The 21606-nt window shown below is 39.0% G+C and overlaps 1 protein-coding gene across 1 annotated transcript in view; it reads right to left on the bottom strand.

The window, feature by feature from the left end:
* The window catches only part of PTPRC (protein tyrosine phosphatase receptor type C), a gene marked incomplete at its 5' end in the record, with an annotated part of 112214 nt that overhangs the window by 57686 nt on the left and 32922 nt on the right, over positions 1–21606 (bottom strand). Inside the window, 2 exons of the mRNA XM_080918155.1 lie at positions 2505–2654; positions 5033–5158. Coding sequence (XP_080774281.1) covers positions 2505–2654; positions 5033–5158 — 276 coding nt within the window. The remainder of the gene's footprint in view (positions 1–2504; positions 2655–5032; positions 5159–21606) is intronic.

A 21606-nucleotide genomic window follows, 5' to 3' on the forward strand; every position in this document is an offset into this window, starting at 1 on the left:
ATCAGAAAGGTCACCAACACTATCATTCCTTCATGCCACATGCTGACCCGGATGTAATTGTTAAACTAAGGTAGAGCAAAGAACTCTCTGGTATATCTGCTACAGCCCCCTATAAAGCCAAACCCTAACTCTGACCCATCACATGGTCCTATTCCATAGAATGTGTTGTCAGTATGATAACTTGGAAAAAGTTGAAATCAGAAGCAGGCACGTGTATGGCTTGGGTACCAGTTGACAGTGGGAACAAAAATTACTGGCTTTGGGAAATAGCTTGGGTAGCCCAAGAGGGTCAATGGTCTAGTCAAGTGCTGCTTTAGGTAGTATTAAAAATATTGCAAAGAGAAGAAAAGGATACAGTCATGGAGGTGACAATGACAAAAAGAGTAATCCAACTCTGAATCTAAAAGGGTTGCCTTGTTAAGGTTTCCCAGGAGAAAATGGGATGTGACATCTGCTGAGAGTCTCAAGTGTGTGCCCTCTTTGGGTGTGAAGGTCCTATGTACTGGGATGGTGTATCAGTTTCACTGGAATTGAACTAAATGGTCTCCTGTCTGTGTAGCATCGGAGCCCCAGGCTTTTCTTCTTTATTGGGTGATGGTCACAATACCACATTTACTAAGAAGGCTCCCATGCCAGGCAGACATCAGATTAGTTTTATATAAACACACTGTCCATTATGCCAATTTAATTCCCCTTCTTTCCCAGTTGCTGACAGAATGCCGAGTGATGTAGTTAAATGAGCTGTGTGTCCTGCTAAGAATTCTACTGTCGAGCTTCAGTGCACTTCATGCCTGTTCTATGGGTCCCCATACATCACGACCAGAAGTCAAAGGTAGGCAATCAGTGTATTGTCATTAATTAGACATCAGATAACTAGCACTATATTAACGTCCATGAAGAAAGCAAAGGGAATATGAGCTGGCTCCTATTGAAGAGCTTGATTGGTCATTTCACGGTCAAGATCTCTAAGTTCAGTGATGCAAACCTAGGCTCACATGTGTGGTCGGTTTACATGTATTTCGGTGCAAGATGCTTTTGTTAGTCTGTGGCCCATGGCTGTTCTCTGAACAGCTTTGACGAGAGCATGCCACACATCTCCCAACTGCAAATGGATCGAATCCGTAAGCAATCATTAAACACATCGTTTGAGAAATGGAGATTAATCTCTTTGTCAACTGAGTTTGTTCTTGGCCCACTCTTCAAAAGCCACTGAGCCACTGAACTCTCAGCGTTAAGTAAACCAGGAGACAGAATGAACACAGGCAGCATCTGTTCACTAGTTCTGGACACACTGAGGGAATCAGCAGTAACAGGAGCATAGGGATGGTTATGAATGTGGCTTTTAAAGTTTCATTCAGACACAAACTGGCCAACTGTGAAATCGCAAAAGTGGCCAATTCTGCTGCTAGCTTTCTTCCCATGTCTGCTGCTTTCCTTTCTACACTCCCCTTCCAAATCCACTCTTTTAACTCTGCAGTGGAGACTCTTCATTCACCACCACCTGTTCAGAATCCCTAGCTCTCCTCCTCAGTGGGAAACAGACTGTCCCCTTATTAAGTAGATAACCTCTGCCCATCTTAAGGATGGCATTTACCATTTTAATCACTCATTACACAGAATGGATCCTTTAATTAGCTAAATTAACCAATGTGGCAGGCAAGAGGAATTCTTTGTTTAGAGCAGGTTTGTGTGAAAGGAAGCCTCTGGAGAATGCTTCTTGTTCATGGTTTCCTTTATTTCCCAGTTTCTAGTCTGGGTTTGCTTGAAAAACATTGCTTTGCTGGATCAATAGGATCAGGTGAGATTTCCTAATAATAATTATCCCATGTGTGGCCATGACCTCCAAGTATGATACATCCTAAGCCAGCAAGCCGATGTTAAGTGTCTAACTCACTGTCAAGGACTCACACCAGTGAATGTGCGTGTCTGCTATTATGAAATTATGACTTGAGAAAGGACAAACTTATATTTCATCCATATAAAATGGCACCGTGGAGTTATTTACACTCTGGTTTGGGGAAAGAAAAAGGAGTGAGCAGGTTGTGTTGCTATAAGAGCAGAAATTAAAAAAGAAATCTTAAGGTCTAACATGGGAACTGAGAGTGTCTGCCTCCATTTTCCTCACTCCCTAAAGACAGCGCCATTGTGGTGACTAGTTTTGAGTCCCCTTCGTCAATAAGAAGCCTTTCATTCTGTCTGATGCTCAGGGTCTAAAACATTCACATATATTATTGCTTGTTACCAGTGAGTACAGTCTCCACTAAACAGCAGCTACATATATAGAGACAGAACATCGCTGTAGCCTCAGCCCTCAGCCCTGAGTATTATTTCATCTCTGTTAGAGTGGGCTTTGTCTTCTTGTTTTACATCCTATGGGTAACTATGAAATCACTTAAACCATCGATCAGCAAAGACTCCACATTGAACTAGTGGCCATGGCTTCTCAATGTGAGGCAGTTCTCAGAACTCTTGACATTTTCCCGTGTCTAAAGAGCCCCCCAAACCACCTGGTGGGTCAGTCAAGTCGTTGTGAGCAGGCATGAGTGTGGTGAGGTCAGCTGGGCTGCTGAGTGCCTGCGAGTCAGTTCCTCTGGCAGAGGGCGTCTGAGAGTCGGACCATGGGGACTGGTGAGGCGGCAGCGTGGATGAGAAACCTGAGGTGGAAAAGTAAGATGGTTATGTTGGTCACACTTGTTGCTGGCAGTCTAGACGCTAAGACAACTGTTAGGATGCAAAGGTGCCACAGAATGGCGTGATCCCATTTATTCCGATAGCGAAGTTCCCTGGGCAGGAAGGAGGCTACTGAGTTCCTGTTTCTACACCTGTCCAGGAAACATTTTTCCTTCCTAATCGATGATAGCATGTTAGATTCACCAGTAACTCTACAGATGGAGACTGGAGGCAGACGTGCCCTGGAGATGGAATAGTGGAAAACTACAATTCTAAAACCTAATAAAGTGCTGATTACAAAAATCACAAAGGAGGAACAGGAGATAGCAAAATATGTATGACAGACAAAATACACATAAAAAGATTCTTATCTGTGAACTATACTGTGAAATATGGGAGGTTTGTAAAATCAATACAATGCATTTACAATTGCCTTGTAGGCAGTTTTAACAGATTGGTAGCACCCAGCATTGAAAAAATTGTAGAAATAGTCATGCATGAATGCATGCTTACACACACGTGCTCACAGAGAATCAAAGGCCAAGAACCGAGAGTATTTAAAATAATGATTAAAAATAGTTTATTTTAAAAAACAACAACGAGATTTGAAAGGGTGGTGTTTTCACTGTGTAATACATCTTAAGTATTGGTGCATATGTGTGTGTGTGTGTGTAAATCATTTTATATTGGTACAAAATTCATACACTGTCTTATGAAATTGTATTTGCTATTCTAGTGTGATATGAACATGAAAATACTTATTGCAATGAATCAAAACAAAAGACCTTTGAATAGTTTACACGATTAGAAAGTTGAATTAAAAGGTTCACCCTATGTATAGCAGCAACCAAGAAAAGTTTAGTTACCTTTTAAACTATTGATCAATCCTAAATATAAATTCCACAATTTGCCCCAGCCCACGAGTGAAATCTTATTAAATAGCAATACTACTCTAAAAAGGAAAGCATGCTCTTTTATTTGAATACATTAGAAGTTTCCCAGGCAAACTGCACCATCCTATTGTGCCAAGAGATAATTCATTATTACACATCCGTGTTTCTAATCCAATCCACCCTAAGCTTTTCCCTGGGATAGTCCATCTCAAGCTCTGGGTTTCACATGCTCAAAAAAAATATACATGGATGAAAAGAGATACTGCATTTGTGTGTTTTGTGTATGTGAGAGGACATTAATATGGAAAGATGTGTGCTGCCTCCAGAGGGTATTCATAACACCAGGAGCCAGCACCCTTACCCTTACATAATGATAGACCTTATGTTCAGAGGTTTACACAGGCTCTAAGTGATTCATCTGCTGGTGGCAGGGATAAAGAGAAACTATGAAGTCCTGAGTATACTAAAAGAATTATTCTCTTGTCCAGCTGCTAACCAATAGACCATACCTGGCGACATTATACTCAAGACGCTGAAATTACTGCCTTGGTGATATAGGTGCCTAGTGCTTTCTTAGACCAAGATTAACAGTTCTGTTGAGCAGTTGAGTTTCACAGCGTCTTATGAAGCGTTTTTGGAAACCCATTTGCCTAAGAAAACTACATCTCAGATATAGAGATGTGTACACAACCTCTTGTCAGCAGATGTAGGTGCTGAATACTCCAAAAAACCTAAACTTGAAGAGGAGCTGAAACCTCTAATGTGTTCAAGTTGGAAGGAATACCACAGGCCTCCCAGGCATAAAGAACCTCCCGCGTGTTCTGCTAATTATCATAAGTATGGCCGCATCTTATATTCCTCTACCAAATTTCACAATTTGGGGTTCTTTGAGAACTGACATAATATCTGGAGAAACAGCACATTTCAAAACTGAACCCTCAGTTCTGAGAAAACTGCTAAGAATAGTTTCCCATCTTTATATTTCTGATGATGTGAACCGAGAATGGAACTAAGAAATGGGAATATCCTACCTCGAGGCAGCTGTAAGGAAGTTCAGAAGTGTAAAGACACTGCTAGGGAGAATTCTGTCCTGCCCAGTGCAGCAGGAGGCTACCAGCAGTTTTCCAGCAGCCTGCAAAGATGCAGTGGTCCAAGGACACTAGAGAAATTCCCCTGGTTATGCATAGGGAATCTTCACTCACAACTTTACCATCTTCTGAGCACCACGCCTGCATTATTTTCACTAAGCAACCTTTCCTGATGCCTCCTATCACCTGCATTTCATTAGCTTGGTGGAGAAATGCTTAGAAACTACATACATAACAGAAATTATTGATCACCTTAGAAAGATTCTGAAAGGCAAATTTATCCTCATATCATTTTGGTTAGGGACATTTGTGTGTGAACCTGTCATAATAGGAATACCAGTGTTATCCAAGTTTCTGGGGAGACCTGGCTTGACTGGTCACCTGGTTGATATGTGGTCTCTGAGGAGCCATTTCCTCTTTCAGAGATGCTTGGGGGTATGAATTCAGTGGTGCGAGCAGGTAAGGGGTCACTGTGAGTCAGGAGGGCCTTCTCTGTTGTGTTCAGTCCTGTTATATTAATAGATGAGAGAAGATAATGAATATAGAAATCATGTCCCAAGATGGCCATTCATATACATGCTCTAGCTTCCCAACCCACACACAGATACTAAGTTTATGTGCTATAGAGTGTGCACGTATACCTTTATACCTAAAACATATGCAAATACATATGCACACATATGCACACATACTTTGCTTATATATGTACATAATACAGATAAATACACACAGAAAAATATACAAGTATATATACAGGCAACCATACTTAGGCATGCATACATATGCACATATACTATGCACATGCATTTATCCATACATACATACATACACACACACACACACATACAAACACACAGCTATGTATTTTAACTATGTATGGACATATAGATACAAAGTCTATAATAGAAGTTAAAAGTAAATATGAGGAGATTGACTGGAAAGCAGCCTCTGTAGCTCTCTTCCAGTTCAATCATTGGGTAGCTACCAAAATCCACTGGATCCAGAAGATTGAAACACAGTGAGAAAAATGTCTAGAGGAGCATGAAAAAAAAAATATAAGCAATATTCTCTCAAGAGCTGACCGTAAATTCTAGGAAGCCTCGACTACATCAGGTGCGCCTGTCTAAAAACAGAATTTTATATACATGTAGATTCAAAAACAATAAGGTGGTGAATCAAATGAAAACAAGGGAGGGTTCTGGGAGTGGAGCCTAGAGAACAAAATTCACAAGCTGAAGCTGGGTGGTCTACTTTTGTGAAACTATGAAGATGTGTTTGCTTTTGTAATCAGAGAAATATGGTTCTCACTGTTGAAAAGGAGGAGTGTGTCAGAAGGGAGTGAAAGATAACACTGTTCAGTGGGTGGGCATATGGAGGGCAAGATAATCCTGTTATCTTTGATGTGGGTAAATCACACACTTCCCTGTTTCCCTTTATTTAAGCTGTTTTTATTTTTGTGAAAAAGAGAAATAAAGCAAATGTAGGGGGGGGTTGTTTGTTTTTTGGGGTGTTTTTTCATTGTTGTTGGTTTTTATTTTACTTATTTATTTATTTATTTTTTATTTACTTTCTGTATACAAATGGTCTATCTGCATGTACACCTGCCTGCCAGAGGAAGACATCAAATCCCCTTATAGATGGTTATGAGCCACCATGTGGTTGCTGGGAATGGAACTCAGGACCTCTGGAAGAATAGACAGTTAGTTCTCTTAAATGCTGTGCCATCTCCCCAGTCCCCCTAATTTAGTTTTTAAAATCAACATGTTCTCTCTGGGATTATAGGGGTGTTATTTTTAATTGTCCCTTGCTTAATATGTATTAACATCCTTGAGTATAAAAATATGCAATTTTCAAATATTCACTTAATCAAAACTAGGTGCACTTTACCAAATAAAGATTAGAACAACCTTTCCAAACTGAACTAGAGGTAAAACATACCTCCCATATTCAGGGCCAATGTTCTAACCTAACTGTCGCTTATCCACTATGAATTGAATAAAAAGGAAGACCAAATTTGATTTAAAAGGGAAGAAGGAAGTGGGGAACAGAAAAGCAAAGAGGCAGAGAAGAGAGGTAGAAGGAACAGGATTTTAAATCCTGTGTACTTAGTGTTAACTCAATTTCCTCACCATTAATGACAATTTATTTTTAGGTTACATCAACTAAACAGAAGGGTTGCAAAATCTTCACAGACATTGAAGTTCAAGTCTCACCAGTACAATTTATGATTGTAAACTTGCCAGTTCTCTAGTGTCCCCGAATCCTCACTTAGAATACTCTGCATATTGTACTGATCACATTCTCAATGGTGATTTCTGGGAACACCATTCCTCTTTGAATTATAAACTCCAATTCTAACTGAGTTCTCAGCAATGTAAAAGGATGAGCTACCATTCTATCCTATAAATTTCCTCTTCTGCCACAATGTCTCAGCCTTGTGGGCTGAGAGTAACTTAATATTTTGTAAAGGAAAATGTCAAATTCTATTTAAGAAGTTAGCATGAACCAATCACAACCTACTCGGCAGCAAATGCTTTATCAATCCTCTCTGCCATATAATAAATCTATACAAGTCCATTATTAGACACTGAGAAATACAAGAATATGTGTGTTTAAAGCTCAAGAGTAGGATTTGTTAGTATCTGCATAATGTTTTAGAATTCAGAATAAATTTTCATTTAATGACAATTAATTCCTATGCTAGCCTAATTTTAGAATGTAAATTGTCTCTCCTTAAAGTGTGCTTTTAAATTAAAACAGTCATATTTTACGGTCTCACTTATCTTCTTAAGACATACTGGCAGCCACACAATTAGTTAAAAAACAAACATTTACAGCAACAGTAACATATAAGGGATTTAATTTCTTTTTACCCACCTGCAGGTCAGTTCCTCTATGATCTGGGGTTTAGGGAATTTTAATATACTGGCAACATCATCATTATTTACCTTTGCTTATCTCAAAAGCTATTTAGAAAAAAAATAATTGCAGTAGGAAAGTCTGTAAACTATTAATGCAAAATATCTTAATATCCCATCTCCAAGCAGAACTTAAGGAAGGGCAAATCACTCTTGAAAAGAATATTATAAAATAAAATTTTAACTAAAAGAGAACATATATTAAAATCTAAATATAATTGAATTCTAGATCAAATTAATTTATATAATGCATTTGTCCTTAAATAAATGTAACATTGTTTTTAGACTTCCCACTACATTTTTTTTCTTTTTAATTAGATACTCTCTGTATTTACATTTGAAATGTTATCCCCTTCCCCCACCCTGCTCCCATCTCCCCTCACCCTCCACTTGTATCCATGTAGGTGCACTCCCTCCTGATCACCCTCTTGTCCTCAGTGCCTTGGTATTCCCCTACATTGGGAAAAACGTGCCCTCCCTGGATCAAAGGCCTCTTCTTACATTGATGCCAGACACTGCCATCTTCAGCTACATATGCAACTGGAGCCATAGGTCTCTCAATGTCTCAATGTGTGCTCAATGGTTGGTGTTTTAGTCCATGGAAGTTGTGGAGGGTTTGGTTGGTTGATAATGTTGTTTTTCTATGAGTTTGCAATCCCTTTCAGCTCCTTCAGTTCTTTCTTTAGCACCTTCATTGGGGTCCCCGTGTTCAGTCCAATGGTTAGCTGCAAGCATGCTCTGCTGTATTTGTATGACTTTGGCAGAGCCCCTTAGAAGGCACCTCTTTCTGATTGCTGCCAGTAATTCTTTAATTTTTTTTTGAATATTTTATAGGGGCTGGAAAGATAGCTCAGCTGTTAAGAGCACTGACTGCTCTTCCAGAGGTCCCGAGTTCAACTCCCAGCAACCACATGGTGGCTCACAACCATCTGTATGCCCTCTTCAGGTGTGTTTGAAGACAGACAGATGCAGTGTATTCATACAAATAAAATAAATAATTTAAAAAATATTTCATGCAATATATTCCCATCACATTTTTCCTATTCAAATCTAAACCCATGTTGATTTATTTATTCAGATTTTCAAATTTTATTTACAGTGTTAAATATTTAAAAGGATTAGAAACTTACTGTGACATTTACTGTCGATTTAAAGGAATGTTAAAGTTTGAATTAAACACAATAATTATTATGCAATTTAAAAGTATGTTCAACTAGTCACTAAGTTTAATATTAGAACGAATTTTAAGAACATGTGACAGTGAGGAACCACACACTATTATACAATTTCTTCTGTAAACTTCTTTCCAAATAAATCAACTCCATCACTGTTGTAACAAAAATAAAATATTAACAGTCAAATATTAATTCTTACCATTGCTGGCTTCACTTGTTCCTTGCCCTGAAAAAGATAAAATTAAGCACACTTTTAGAAAGTTTTTGATTTAAAGCATACGTATAATTACACATCATGTACTGTATACATATTTATTTTCAGCACATTTTCATCTCAATGAAACCAAGTTCCCAATTTTTTTTTTCCTGTTAATGTTTTGAAGTTTTAAAGATAGCTACAGGCTGGCCTAATGGATTTAAGATGTGTTCCTAAGGAAATAGGAGGGCTTGGAGTGGGAGCTCACAGTTTGAAGTTAGCCAATAGAGCAGTGTCTTTAACGGGAAGGCTAGAGAAATTTTTTGTTTGAATTTGTAAAATATTTTTGTAAATGAACACAAGATGAAACTAAGACAAAAAATGCAGAGTAGCAGTAGCGCGCGCGCGCGCACACACACACACACACACACACACACACACACACAAATAATGGTGATTCTTTCAATCAGAAAGTTGTCATTGGAAGAATACGGGGGCAAGAAACGCACCCAAGAAACACTGAGGGAGAGGCCCCCAGGATTTAACAGGTCTTGGAAGAGAAAATGAAGAGTTAAGTAAAGGAAACAGTCGGATGATTGTTCTTACTGTTAAGTGTCGCTGAAGCGTGGACTTTCTCATTGATTTAAAAGAGAAAATATCTCAAAGGAGAGAGATGAGTTTGATTGGCCGCTGATTGCACATTTCAGAGGCTTTTGTGTGGAGACCGGAAAGCTCATGCTGTATGCCCGAAGCACACAGATGGACACCGTAGGTGGAACAAGTCTGAGACAGGTTAAATGAATGTCAAGAAGAAAATGAACGGAGACCGTTTCGAGAAAGGTTTCTCTGAAATTATGCACCAACAGCACGGATCAGAAGGGTCTGTCATGGACGCGCACGCTGTGTACAACAGGCTAGCTGTAAGAGTTTGGGGGAGCTGGATCCAGCCCACAGTGAAAAGACTGGGTTCTGAAAGGGGTTCAAGGAGAGGAGCAACATTTGGGGTGCGAATGAATAAAGTAATTAAATTTTAAAAAGACAGGCTTCCTCACCCTTCTTACTGAATGACTAACAAAAACAGTAAAAAGTTATTACCTAAGAGGTAGACCAGAGCTATGACAATCTTCAAAAGGAAGAAGCAATTGGCTAATAATTAAGCTAGCTTCCTGTCAATATATTTTCCTTTTTAAGTAGAGTAAATCTAAAAAATTCTTCTCCCCTCAGAAGTACCATCAAAGGCATGTCTGTGAGATATACAGACATATATAAAGCTTTTTTCTGTCTTCTCTTTTTCTCTTGGCCATTCATATTTAAGTTCTATTGTGCATTACTTACCAATGGGCAAATCTTCTGAGCCATGCGTAATGAGGTGACTTTGCCATTATGCTGATAATGTTAATAATCATCCTAGTGCATATTTCACAGCTGAAAATGGCTATAATGACAGACTATCGTCCATTCATGACAGTTACATTGGTATGTGGTATATGACTATATTGTTTTGAAAACATTATTTAAAATACTATCCCATACTTCTGGCTAGTCAGCAAGTACTTTTATCTCCACCTATTTTTATAATCCTCTTAAGAGGATTCCTGCCCTCTGGTCCATTGTAATTATCTTCCAAATTAGCCCCTAAGAATTCTGTTGGTTTGCAAAAGAGATAGTGAGAAGAAACACAGTATAAATATATCAGGAATTAATTAATCATGTTTTAAATAAGATGAAAAATATCTTGTAGTCATTATGAAGACTAAAGAAACAAGTTTAAAATGTTCCAGTTGCATTGACTATATGAAACCATAGCGAACCCTTTCTGGTTCTTCCCTTGTGAGACATGTGCAAACTCTTCAACATCTAGAGATAGTTTGACGTGCAGTAGCACCAGGTGATTCCTTGGAGTTTCACACCGTTTCAATCTCCTAAGTTTAGAAAAAGCTACTGTTTTGTTGGTGAGAGTCAAGCATGATAAAATTGAAAAGTCAGCAAACCGAAGGACAGATGTAGCCAGTAGTCCACACAAACATTTACGTAAAGTACATACCCTGTTTAGACTGGTAATAAACAGGTGGAGAGAACTCTACAGTATAATGAAGAGGCAGAGAAGGAGAAACTACTGTACTGGGTTTGCATTATCTACTAGTTAATCGGTGGTAGAGAAATCCCTGGATGACTTTGAAAGTGAAGTTTATATGACGGAGAAACCAAAGCTGTCACATGACAGTTTTCAGACATGAGTGCAAGTCTAGATGCTGATGAGGAATCGGATGCTTTTCTGTAGGTGCCACAAACCAAGAGGGTCAGTGAATGTGAAGAAGAAAACCCAGCTTTGTCACAGAAGAAAGGGGGATTTCAGAGTAGGTGAAATTATCTCTACCACTCATTTTGGTGACCACTCTGCTTCACTGTACTAATGTATTAGCTTGTTGCCACCACAGCATCTGATAAAAGACTGTAAGCTTACAATTTATCATATGGGCATGATAAAAAATGGACAATGAATGCTGAGACACTATAGGAAGTCACCCTTGTATGAATTCGGGAGCAGTGTATGTATGTGATCATGTGTGCACAAGCACAAAAGTGTGTATGTGTCTGTGGAGAGCAGTGGTCAATGCTAATCACTTTCTACCTTATTTTTGAGGCAGGGTCTCCCACTGAACCCATTGTTCATTGATTCCGCTAATTTGGGGAGTAGCAAGCTCAAGGAGGCTGCTATCTCTGTCTTCCCAGCACCGGAATTAAAGGTAAATGCCACTGCATTCAGCTTGTTTGTTTGTTTCTTTGTTTGTTAACATGGCTGCTAGGAATCTGGACTCAGGCCTTTATGCTTGCAGGGCAAGCATTTTTATGACTCATTAGTTTTTGTTTTGTTTATGAAATATTGCACAGGCGTAGATACAGAAATAGACAGACAGACAGAGGACACACACCTTAACCTTATTTGAAAGAAATTTCAGTACTTCAGAACTTCTATTTCAGGCCAGTGTATGACCAGAATTACTTGTTTTGGTTACTAAATCTCTCCAAGTAGATTTACAATATTAGTAGTAGCACACTTATTTAACATGATAAGAATGTAGAATAATTAAAATCTGTCAAAAATCCTTTAAAATAACTTCAAAGATGTTTTCTTTAATTATCTAGAGTATAAACTATCCACTTTAAGAAATTATTAACTCTTCTCGGCAGTAAAGATTCCATGTATACACAAATATCACCCAGGTATTCCCATGTCAAAGGAAAAACACAAAGAAACTCTATAAATCTTAAAGCAAGAACACAGTAAAGTTGCCCTGCAGAAATCACCTAGTTATAAAGCTGTGATCTGAAGGCTATTCACCGCCATGATATGTAAGATATTTTGAGTATATTAACAGCTACTTCAGTGGATACTTTACATATCAAATAAGCTGGAAGTTGGAGGGCGTCACATGAATATTTATAAGAGTTGTGCTATCTCAGATCTGCAACAGTTAGAGATGTGTCTGTCATGTTTCTGGGATTCTTGCTAAATTACCTGAATCAATTATAACCAAAATCATAAGTATGTGTAGCCTTCCGGGATTCTCACTGTTACACAGCAAAACCTAAAATTACTGGGTTTGGGAACATTTGGTTAGCACATGACCTTCTCATTTGACTGATTACAGGGTCACAGAGTAACCTGCTTGGGCCATGCAGAGCAAAAGAATCAAGGCATCATTCTGATGTGCTCCCTGTATATTCCTGCACTATCCACAAAAAGCAAATCATCTATTGTCAATACATCTGCTGCTGAGAAATAAAACCTTTGCAAAGAGGCTCATAACCAGTGCAACTAGGATGATGTGTTAGTGAAAGTAACATCCTATATATACACAGGTATGCATGTGTGTGTGCAGAATTTAGAAGAAATAACAATAGCTGAAGGAAAATACATGAAGTTGCCATATAAATTAAAAATAGTATTTATACAGGTAGATGAGAGTAAAGAGGAAAAATCGCTTTTCTAAAACTATGGATTTTAGTGTATTTTTCTAAAATTTGTAAGCACAACTAGTATACACACACACACACACACACACACACACACACAAGCAGGCCATCCACTTTGTCTATGTATTACAGAATTCTCTACTACTCTGGTTACACAAATTTCATGCATTTTTTTTTCTTTAGCAATATTTCAGTAGATGGCACCAGAGAACCAGAAATCTGTAAATCATCCACCTGGTGAGCATTTCCCCATTATAATCCTGTTGTGAATTACCAGCAGAATTGACTAGATATATTAGACACGTGAGCATTGAGATAACAGAGCCCTTGATCTTCAAAGCTACAGGATTCTAACACGTGTATTGTTAACTGAATTTACCTTTCCCAATATGTTTCTTTTACAACTGGAAATGTTTAAATGATTGCAAATCAAAGTTACCTTGAAGTCACACCCCTAAGTCTGCCATCAGAGATTTAAGAAAACGTAGGAATCAATTTGATTGGAAATGACATTTCAAAGGACATATTTGGGCTTTAAATATATCATTCATTCCACCACCGACCTCCCTTCCAAAACAAAAGGAAAGAAAGGGAACCCCACGGAATAGCGTTTCTGAGGGGATTTAGACCCGTCTGCTTTGCAAAGACAGAAGAGTAGGTTAGAATAGAGGAAATAATACTCACTCTGAGTATTACCGTAAAAGGAACAGAGTGTTTTGAAGATTTGGAAAGCGTATCTGCATAACTCCCCTTCTGAGCCTAGAGGATGTACAAAAGTTGGACCAGTGGATAAACACAAAAGCAGAGGGAACCAGAGCAGTTTGTATGCTTTCTCTTCTTAGCATGGCAGTACCAGTGGACACACATGAAAATGGAGAATTATATCCACTGTGTCCACTCTACAAGCTAGGTGTGTGATCCAGCCTGTAATGACAACTGAGGTACCAGCAACGATTATGTAAACTGTGTATGATCGCAAAGCCACTTCATCCTGCTTACTCCTGAGGCTGCAGCAAGAGTCGCCATTTTAAAACTTGACTGGGCTGCAGACTTAATCCAAGGCCAGATCAGGCAACTTGGTAAGACTGTGTCTTGAGGGGGAAAACATACAAGGTGTGGGTTCTGCAGTTATAACTCAGTGGAGTGCATTTGGCTAGTGTGTGAGATCTCCTCCATCTACAGCAACACACACACACACACACACACACACACAGAGAGAGAGAGAGAGAGAGAGAGAGAGAGAGAGAGAGAGAGAGAACTAAAAAATAACACTTTTTAAGAACTATTGGAGGAACTAGTCTTCCCTGCTTCCATCCACTGATGGAACACGGAGAACAACAACTTACTGAAATAACAATCAGACAATGCCAATGTCACTTTGCCAACACTCGTGTTTAATTTAGTCATCCCCATAAGCCATACAAGGCAGCCATTCTTCCTTGTATCATGTATGTAATGAAGCAGAGGCCAAATGTGGCATATGGGGGCATATTAGACTTGAAGTAGGGTGTGTTTAAAAATAATCGCCCTCGTTCTTTCTATCAGTCTTATGCTAAAATGTTGGTTGTGTTACCATTGCATCTCGAGTCTGTAGAATAAAAGAATGGCTGCCTACCTTAACCCTAGAAAATAATCACCATCATTTATGCTCACAGGCCAGCACAACACTTTGTCTGCATCTATTAAGATGGAGTCCAGTTGGTGGGGAAGGAAACCAAGAGCCAGAGAGCCCATGTCTCCCTGCTGTGAATGTACAAGCTGCTCCAAGGCTGAGCGAATGTCAACATACATTTGTTCAGGCTTCCCTCATTAATGAAAATGGACATCAAAGACATGGAAGACAGACAGCAGGTTGCACCGAGGAGCAACTCAGTAAGCACAGAAACAACACAAGAGCAGGAGAAAGTGGAGTCCATTCTAACTCAGGACACATCGACACATCGTGCCTGGAAACAAAGGGCAGGTGATAAAAGCAGCCATTCAAAATCCAAATGGGAGGCAGGAGAGAGGGAGTTAAGAGACCCTATCTAAATCTTTCTGTAAGCCTCATAATATAATTTATATTCTATTCACAAATGGCAAAATAACGTGCTCAAGTGGAGACAGAGATACAAGAATTGAGGTTGGGACAAAGTAGTGTAATTAAACATCCAACCCTAGGTCTCACATACTTCTTAAATCATAAATTAAGAACAAGTACAGTGTGAGCCTGCAAAATACAATTGAGGACAAAGCCAGAAAATGTGTAGTGAACAAAGGCGCTTTAAAATCAAATACCTCAGAAAATTGGATATAGTACTACCTGAAGACCCAGCTATTCCACTTCTGGGCATATACCCCAGAGACACTTTAATACACAACAAAGATATATGCACCACAATGTTCATAGCGGCTCTATTTATAATAGCCAGAAGCTGGAAGGAACCCAGATGTCCTTCAGAAGACGAATGGATACAAAAATTGTGGTACATATACACAATGGAATACTACTCAGCCACCAGAAACAATGACTTAACCAAATTCTTAAGAAAATGGCTGCATCTAGAGAAGATCATCCTGAGTGAGATAACCCAGTCACAAAAGAACAGACATTATATGCAGTCACTGATAGTGGGATGCTAACCCCAGAGGCTTGCACTCCCCCAGAAACAACTCACAGACTGTATGAAGTCCAAGAAATAAAGAAAACAAAAACTATACATATATTCACAAAACAAGAAGACTTTGACTATTCCCATGTTGTGTTTTGTTTTGCATGTACTTTACGCTTATTGCAACTAGTACGTTTTCAATGCATACTGTCAAGCCCTTGAAAAAAATCAAGTACTGACTAAAAAACATATTCACATGGTTTTATGTAAAATTTATTTTAATGTCTGAAAAAACAGTACTGACAAAAATGTATAATTTTAAGCAAAAAATGTTTAAAATCTTTACATTTATCTTTGTTTTGCAAAATAAAGTCGTTTAAAAAAAATAAAATAAAAAATAAAAAAAATCAAATAGTGCATTTTTTAAAATACAGAAACAATGTCCACCTGTCTTCTGGACCCAGATAATTGTCCCTCATACTATCAAGTATTGCCTTCTGTTTGTGATTGTATTTGACTCTGAGTAACACACATTCAACACTAAAAACATCATGTGCTTTTGCTCTTTTATATTTGGCTAAAAGATTCGTGTTATCCATTTCGATTGTGTTAATTAAGAACTCGAGCAGCAGCAGAAAGTCAGTAAGGACTGCAAACCAAACCATCACAGTTCAGAGCGCGTAAAGTTGACAGATCCTGAGTTCAAGATCATCCTTAGGTCACAACAAATTCCAGACAAGCCTTAGCTGAGCAAGATTTTCAGTGAACAAAATGAAAGTAAACCCAGGTGGCCATGTGAGAAAAAAATAATGTTTTTCTTTTATGTTTTCCTGTCTTATCATAAACGTCTTTCAATTTAAGAGAAGCAACGTAGATGGGCACTTCCTGTGTGGTCATGCCAACACCAATGTGCTGCAACGGCAACGTCAGGGTGGTCTTTGAACTGGAGGCACACTTTTTTAAATGATCCATGTTCAAGGCATTGAGAGTTGATTGAGGAGATTGAGAGTTTGAGGCCATCTTGGTTTGTGGTGAGATCCGTAGTCATTGAGAGTTGAGGGAGAAGATGGTGAGTTTGAGGCCATCTTGAGCTATGGCGAGATCCATGGTTGAAAACCATCATCACCTCAAAATTCTATTCTGCCACCATCAGAGAAGCTTCCTCCTTCAGCAGACAGAACAAATGCAGAGACCCCACAGACAGACATGAATCAAAGAGAGCTCAGAACATGCAGCTCTGAATAAGATATCTCTGCCAGCCCCTCCCCATGAGAGCTCAGAGAACCCCACAGAAAAGTGGTCAAAAAGAGTGTAAGAGGCAGGCGGGGGATGGAGAACACCAGGAGACCAAGGGTCTCTAAATGAACTGAGCACAGGGCATACGAACTCACAGAGACTGAAGCAGCAAGCCCAGGGCCTGCGTGGGCCTGTGTCAGACTCCTATGTATATTACAGCATTCAGCTTAGTCTTTTTATGGAACTCCTGACTGTGTGAACAATTGGGCCCCTGCCTTTTGTGACTTCTCTTTCATCTCTAATGAGAGACAGAAAGGGGGTGAATAAGATGAGAGAAGAGGCTGGGAGGAACTTGGAAAAGTAGAGGGAAGAAAAGCTTTAATCAGGATATATTGTATGAGAAAAGGCTTCATTTTTAAATGGGAGTTTTTAAAAATCATCATCATCACTATCATCATCATCATTATCATCTCTTCCTCTTTCCCCTCAAAGGGTTCATCATCCCCAGATATTCTCAGGACACCCCAGCAGGACTGTGAAGAACACATCTCAAGACAAGACATTCCAGATTGTACCAATGATGTGTACTGTGTATTTGTGTATGCCTAGGCATAATCAGTATCATACTATAAAACACAAATTCTGCAGTTGTATCATTAGCTGATTGACAACCAGGTTGACAGCACAAACTCTGTACAAAACTTAGACTGTGGGAGGCCACAACATGACCTGCTTGTTTGCTATGTTCTTATGCTGGAGTAGAGATTCTGGAAGAGAAGGAGACTAAGTGTCACTGGTGGCAATGTTTCCCCACCCACTCACATGTCTGAGACAGCTACCATGATAGACCTAATTTTAGACTGAGAATATCTGTTTTAGTCTTATGCAGTTATCTATTTTCTAATTGTTTTTTTTAAATCCAGAAGTATAAACCTGACGTAAAAAATACGTGCCAAGCAGCAAAAATTATCTAACCGTACTAATTAACATTTTAGGGTGTATAATTTTGTAACTCTTTACTGTGTCTGAAACAGAGTAAGATCATAGTCAAAGAATTTTACAGAAGCACCAACATGTGCTGGCAGCAGTGGGAATGCTTTATTGTTTTCAGTGCCGAGGATAATAGTCACTATTTCTAGTAAGCTCCAGGTGTATGACACTGGGCTGAGTGATGTTTTAGGAAATTTTAGGTTATGGTACTTTGGGTACTTTTTGGGATGATGCTAAATTGTACTCTATATAACATTACAGCAATTCCATAAAGCAGATAACACTATCTTCTTTCTTAGCCAGAGCTAAAAATCATAAATAAACAAAAGCAAAATTAAAGAATGTAAGTAAAGTTTCAGCTTATGATCTGTCTGATATAAAAAGGCTTATTCAGCCATACCATAGTAAGAAAAAACAATTTACTATTAAAGTCAGTATTTGTGCTGAACAGTGATCAAAATACCTTGTATATATCATCATCATGGGACCCAGGGTCTGACATACTGAAGTGTTTTCTTCTACTGTGTTTGTGTTGGATGAGACGAGATCCAGCTGTGCTTTGAGCTAGGTATGTAGCCTGAGCTGCCCCCTAACTTGTAACAGTCTCCCACATGCTAAGGGTATAACCATGTACTCTCATACCCAAAAAATTGTTATTAAAAATGAAACATTTAGGCAGACGCTCTGCATAAAATGCACATGCACTGTCGCATTCTGCTGCAAAGACAAGTAAGTCACAACACTCTCAGGAGAGTAGATCAAATTAGATTTATGTTCAGTGAAATAAACTAGCCTTGTTTCTATGTGGAGCTATATATATATGGGGGGAGAGTTGTGTGTGTGTGTGTGTGTGTGTGTGTGTGTGTGTGTGTGTTTGTGTGTGTAACTTAGAAAAGGTATTAAAAAAGTATCTGGAGAGGTAGCAGAAAAAACTCTAAGGGGAGAGGGGATGATATAACAATCTAATGGACTGTATGAGGCATAAAAACAGAAGAAATGTCTCTGGGGGAAGAAGGGGAGCAGTAAGGGGGGGCAGTGGGACCAGGGTGGAACTGTGGGGCAAGGACAGTATAAAATCCCTTCAATGACACCCACCACTGTGAAAGCTAACTAAAATGTCGGTAAAAGGTGACAGTAAAAAGGGAAACTTTCCATTGTGTAGGGGGAAAGAACACAAGAAGAACAGCCTGAAGCAAGCTGGAACCATCTCGGCTTAATTGCCCTTTACCAGGCCCACAAAGAGAGAAAAAAAGAAAAACAAGTTTGAAGATGTCTTCCCATTCATATTGTCAATATTTTGACAAAACAAAACAAAACAGACAAGGCAGCAAAAGATAACTTTGGCAGCTTATAAATCAAGTGTCAAAGTCCTACATGACGAGGAGGGTGAGCTTGCTTGAATCTCCTTTCACTGTAGAACATATGTATCTTTATGAACACCAGGAGATGGTGTGTGTGTGTGTGTGTGTGTGTGTGTGAGAGAGAGAGAGAGAGAGAGAGAGAGAGAGAGAGAGAGAGAGAGAGAGAGCATGTGTGCTGTTAGCTCAAATAAAAAATACACAGAAAATGAGCAGTACATTGTGGGGTGTCTTCCAAACTGTTCTCCATCTCGTGAAGAGTATTAAGTGTCTCCAAAGGCTACACAGAGACCCCCAGTCTCCCCAAAGCAGTGAATAATCAAAGCCAAGGCTGATAAATGCCCAGCTAATTTTGTCTCATCTCCCAGTCATGAAAATGCTGAACAGAAACCCTTGGCTCACTTTCAGAATCATTAAAGTACAGCCATAATTCGTAAAGCAAGAGAGAGGCAGCTTTCATCAGAAGAAAATTTCGGGTGCTGCTCTGTCGCACTGCTGTTTGCAAAAGCTAAAGGCTCACAGCAGTGTCTCTACTGCCCTTGTGGTTTCTTCTCCTCGCACACTTCTGTTTTTCTCATTCTAAGTCTTTATAGGAAAGGAAGAGGCACAGCTCATGCGGTTAAGCACACAAGAGCTTCCAAATGGTGCAACCGGTTGCCATAGCACCAGCATAATCAGCCCTATCTCGGGGTAAAACCGCAACTTCTCTAGTTCATGTTGAAGCTGCCTGGCTGTGCACTTTACCTGCTACAAAATACTGAATTTCGGGTTGACTTGAACTTTGCTTTAGTGAAATTGTATTTCAGAGACGAGGCTAACTTTGTGTAATGATTTGTTTGATTTCGGAAGCACTTCACTTTGCAAGATAACTTTGCAAAATAATGATGCTTTAATGCAAAATTATTAAAACTCATATTTAAAAATACAAACAATCACCCTCTCTTTGGTCAGCATTTACATTTCACCAAGGGACTATGTACTGAAAGTCGGATTAAACATATTATAATAGGAAATTTTTAATAGAAAAAAGAACATGTTCCTTTTCATTCAATAACATAATCAAAGATAATCAGGCAATTACTCTTCCATATTTGTGAAGAATCCTTTATTGTCATGTACAAAAATAATACCTTCCAGTAGGAAATACCATATTACAGTCTTTGGAAGCCAATAAGCTAAGCTACTTAAGCTGGATAATTTTCTTAATGTTATACATGATAGGATCATGAAAGCAAAGCTTGAAAGACAGCCGTATGCTGGCCATTTCTCTGCCTAGGCATATTAATGAACACCCATTTTCCCTGTGTTAGAAGCATTTTTCATGGTGAGGATTTTCACCAATGAATGCTTTTACATGTTGATCACATCATTGTTCTGTGATAGAGAAAAATATTAAAAATAGCCTGTTAATGTTTGTAAACAGTATTGAGGTTATGAGACATTGTCTATTTAATTGCTTAAGAAAAACTTATAATTGGGCTAGTTCTTCAGGCTTTCTGTGAGCAGAAAACTTACTGTCTGTCTGAAATAAGTAACATCTTGAATCCTGACACCTGGTACAGTAAGTACCTTAGGCAGACTGCATTATGGCTCGATTTCAGTGAATCTCAATCTGGGGGTCATGACCCCTTGAGGGGTCTCATATCAGATATTCTATTTATCAGATATTTATATTACACTTCATAACAATGGCAAAATTAGAGTTATGAGATAGCAACGGAAAATATTTTTATGGTTTGGGTCACTACAACGTGAGGAGCTGTATTAAAGGGTCACACTGTTAAGAAGTTTGAGAAACTCTGATCTAAGTGTTAGAGAATTTATTCTTTCTCTGGGAAGCCTATTCAAATCTTGTCTGGGGTAGGGTGTGCCATTCAGTTAGCCCTTGCCTAACATCAAGGAGGCCCTGAGATGAATCCCCAGCAGTGCCAGAAACAGGTGTTATAGCATCAGCCTGTAACCCCAAAAATCAGAGAGTAGAAACAAGACTCAGAAGTTTAAGGTCATCCTCATACTTGGCTACAGAGAATTCAAGGGCAGCTAGCTGGGCCTAAAGAGAAATCACCAGATCCCTACCTGGATCTAGTTTCCTCTAGACCTCCTAGACCTCCAAGACTCAGACACTTTTATATTTGTTCATGCGTCTCGTGTATCCCAGGCTGCATGCTTGGTTATGGTTATCAAATTCATTATGTGTCTAAGAATGAACTTTAATCAATTGTCCTCCTTCCTCTACTTCTCTTGTGCTGGTATCGCCAGCACTCACCACCACCATGTTGGGCTCCTATGATGTTAGGAATCAAACCCAGGGCTTTACACATGCTAAACAAGCCCTCCACCAACTGAGCTACATTCCTCACCCTGGAAGTAGGTCATAATGGTTAATAAAGTTTCCTTTTTACTAGGTGTGTACGCTACTTAAATTTAGGCTCTAGATTAGCAGTGCTCAACCAATGGGAGATAACCCTTTGGAGATGGAGCAACACTTTCACAGAGGTCACCTAAGACAATCA

Source organism: Micromys minutus, assembly GCF_963924665.1.
Source record: "Micromys minutus genome assembly, chromosome: 6".
Lineage (NCBI taxonomy): Eukaryota > Metazoa > Chordata > Mammalia > Rodentia > Muridae > Micromys > Micromys minutus.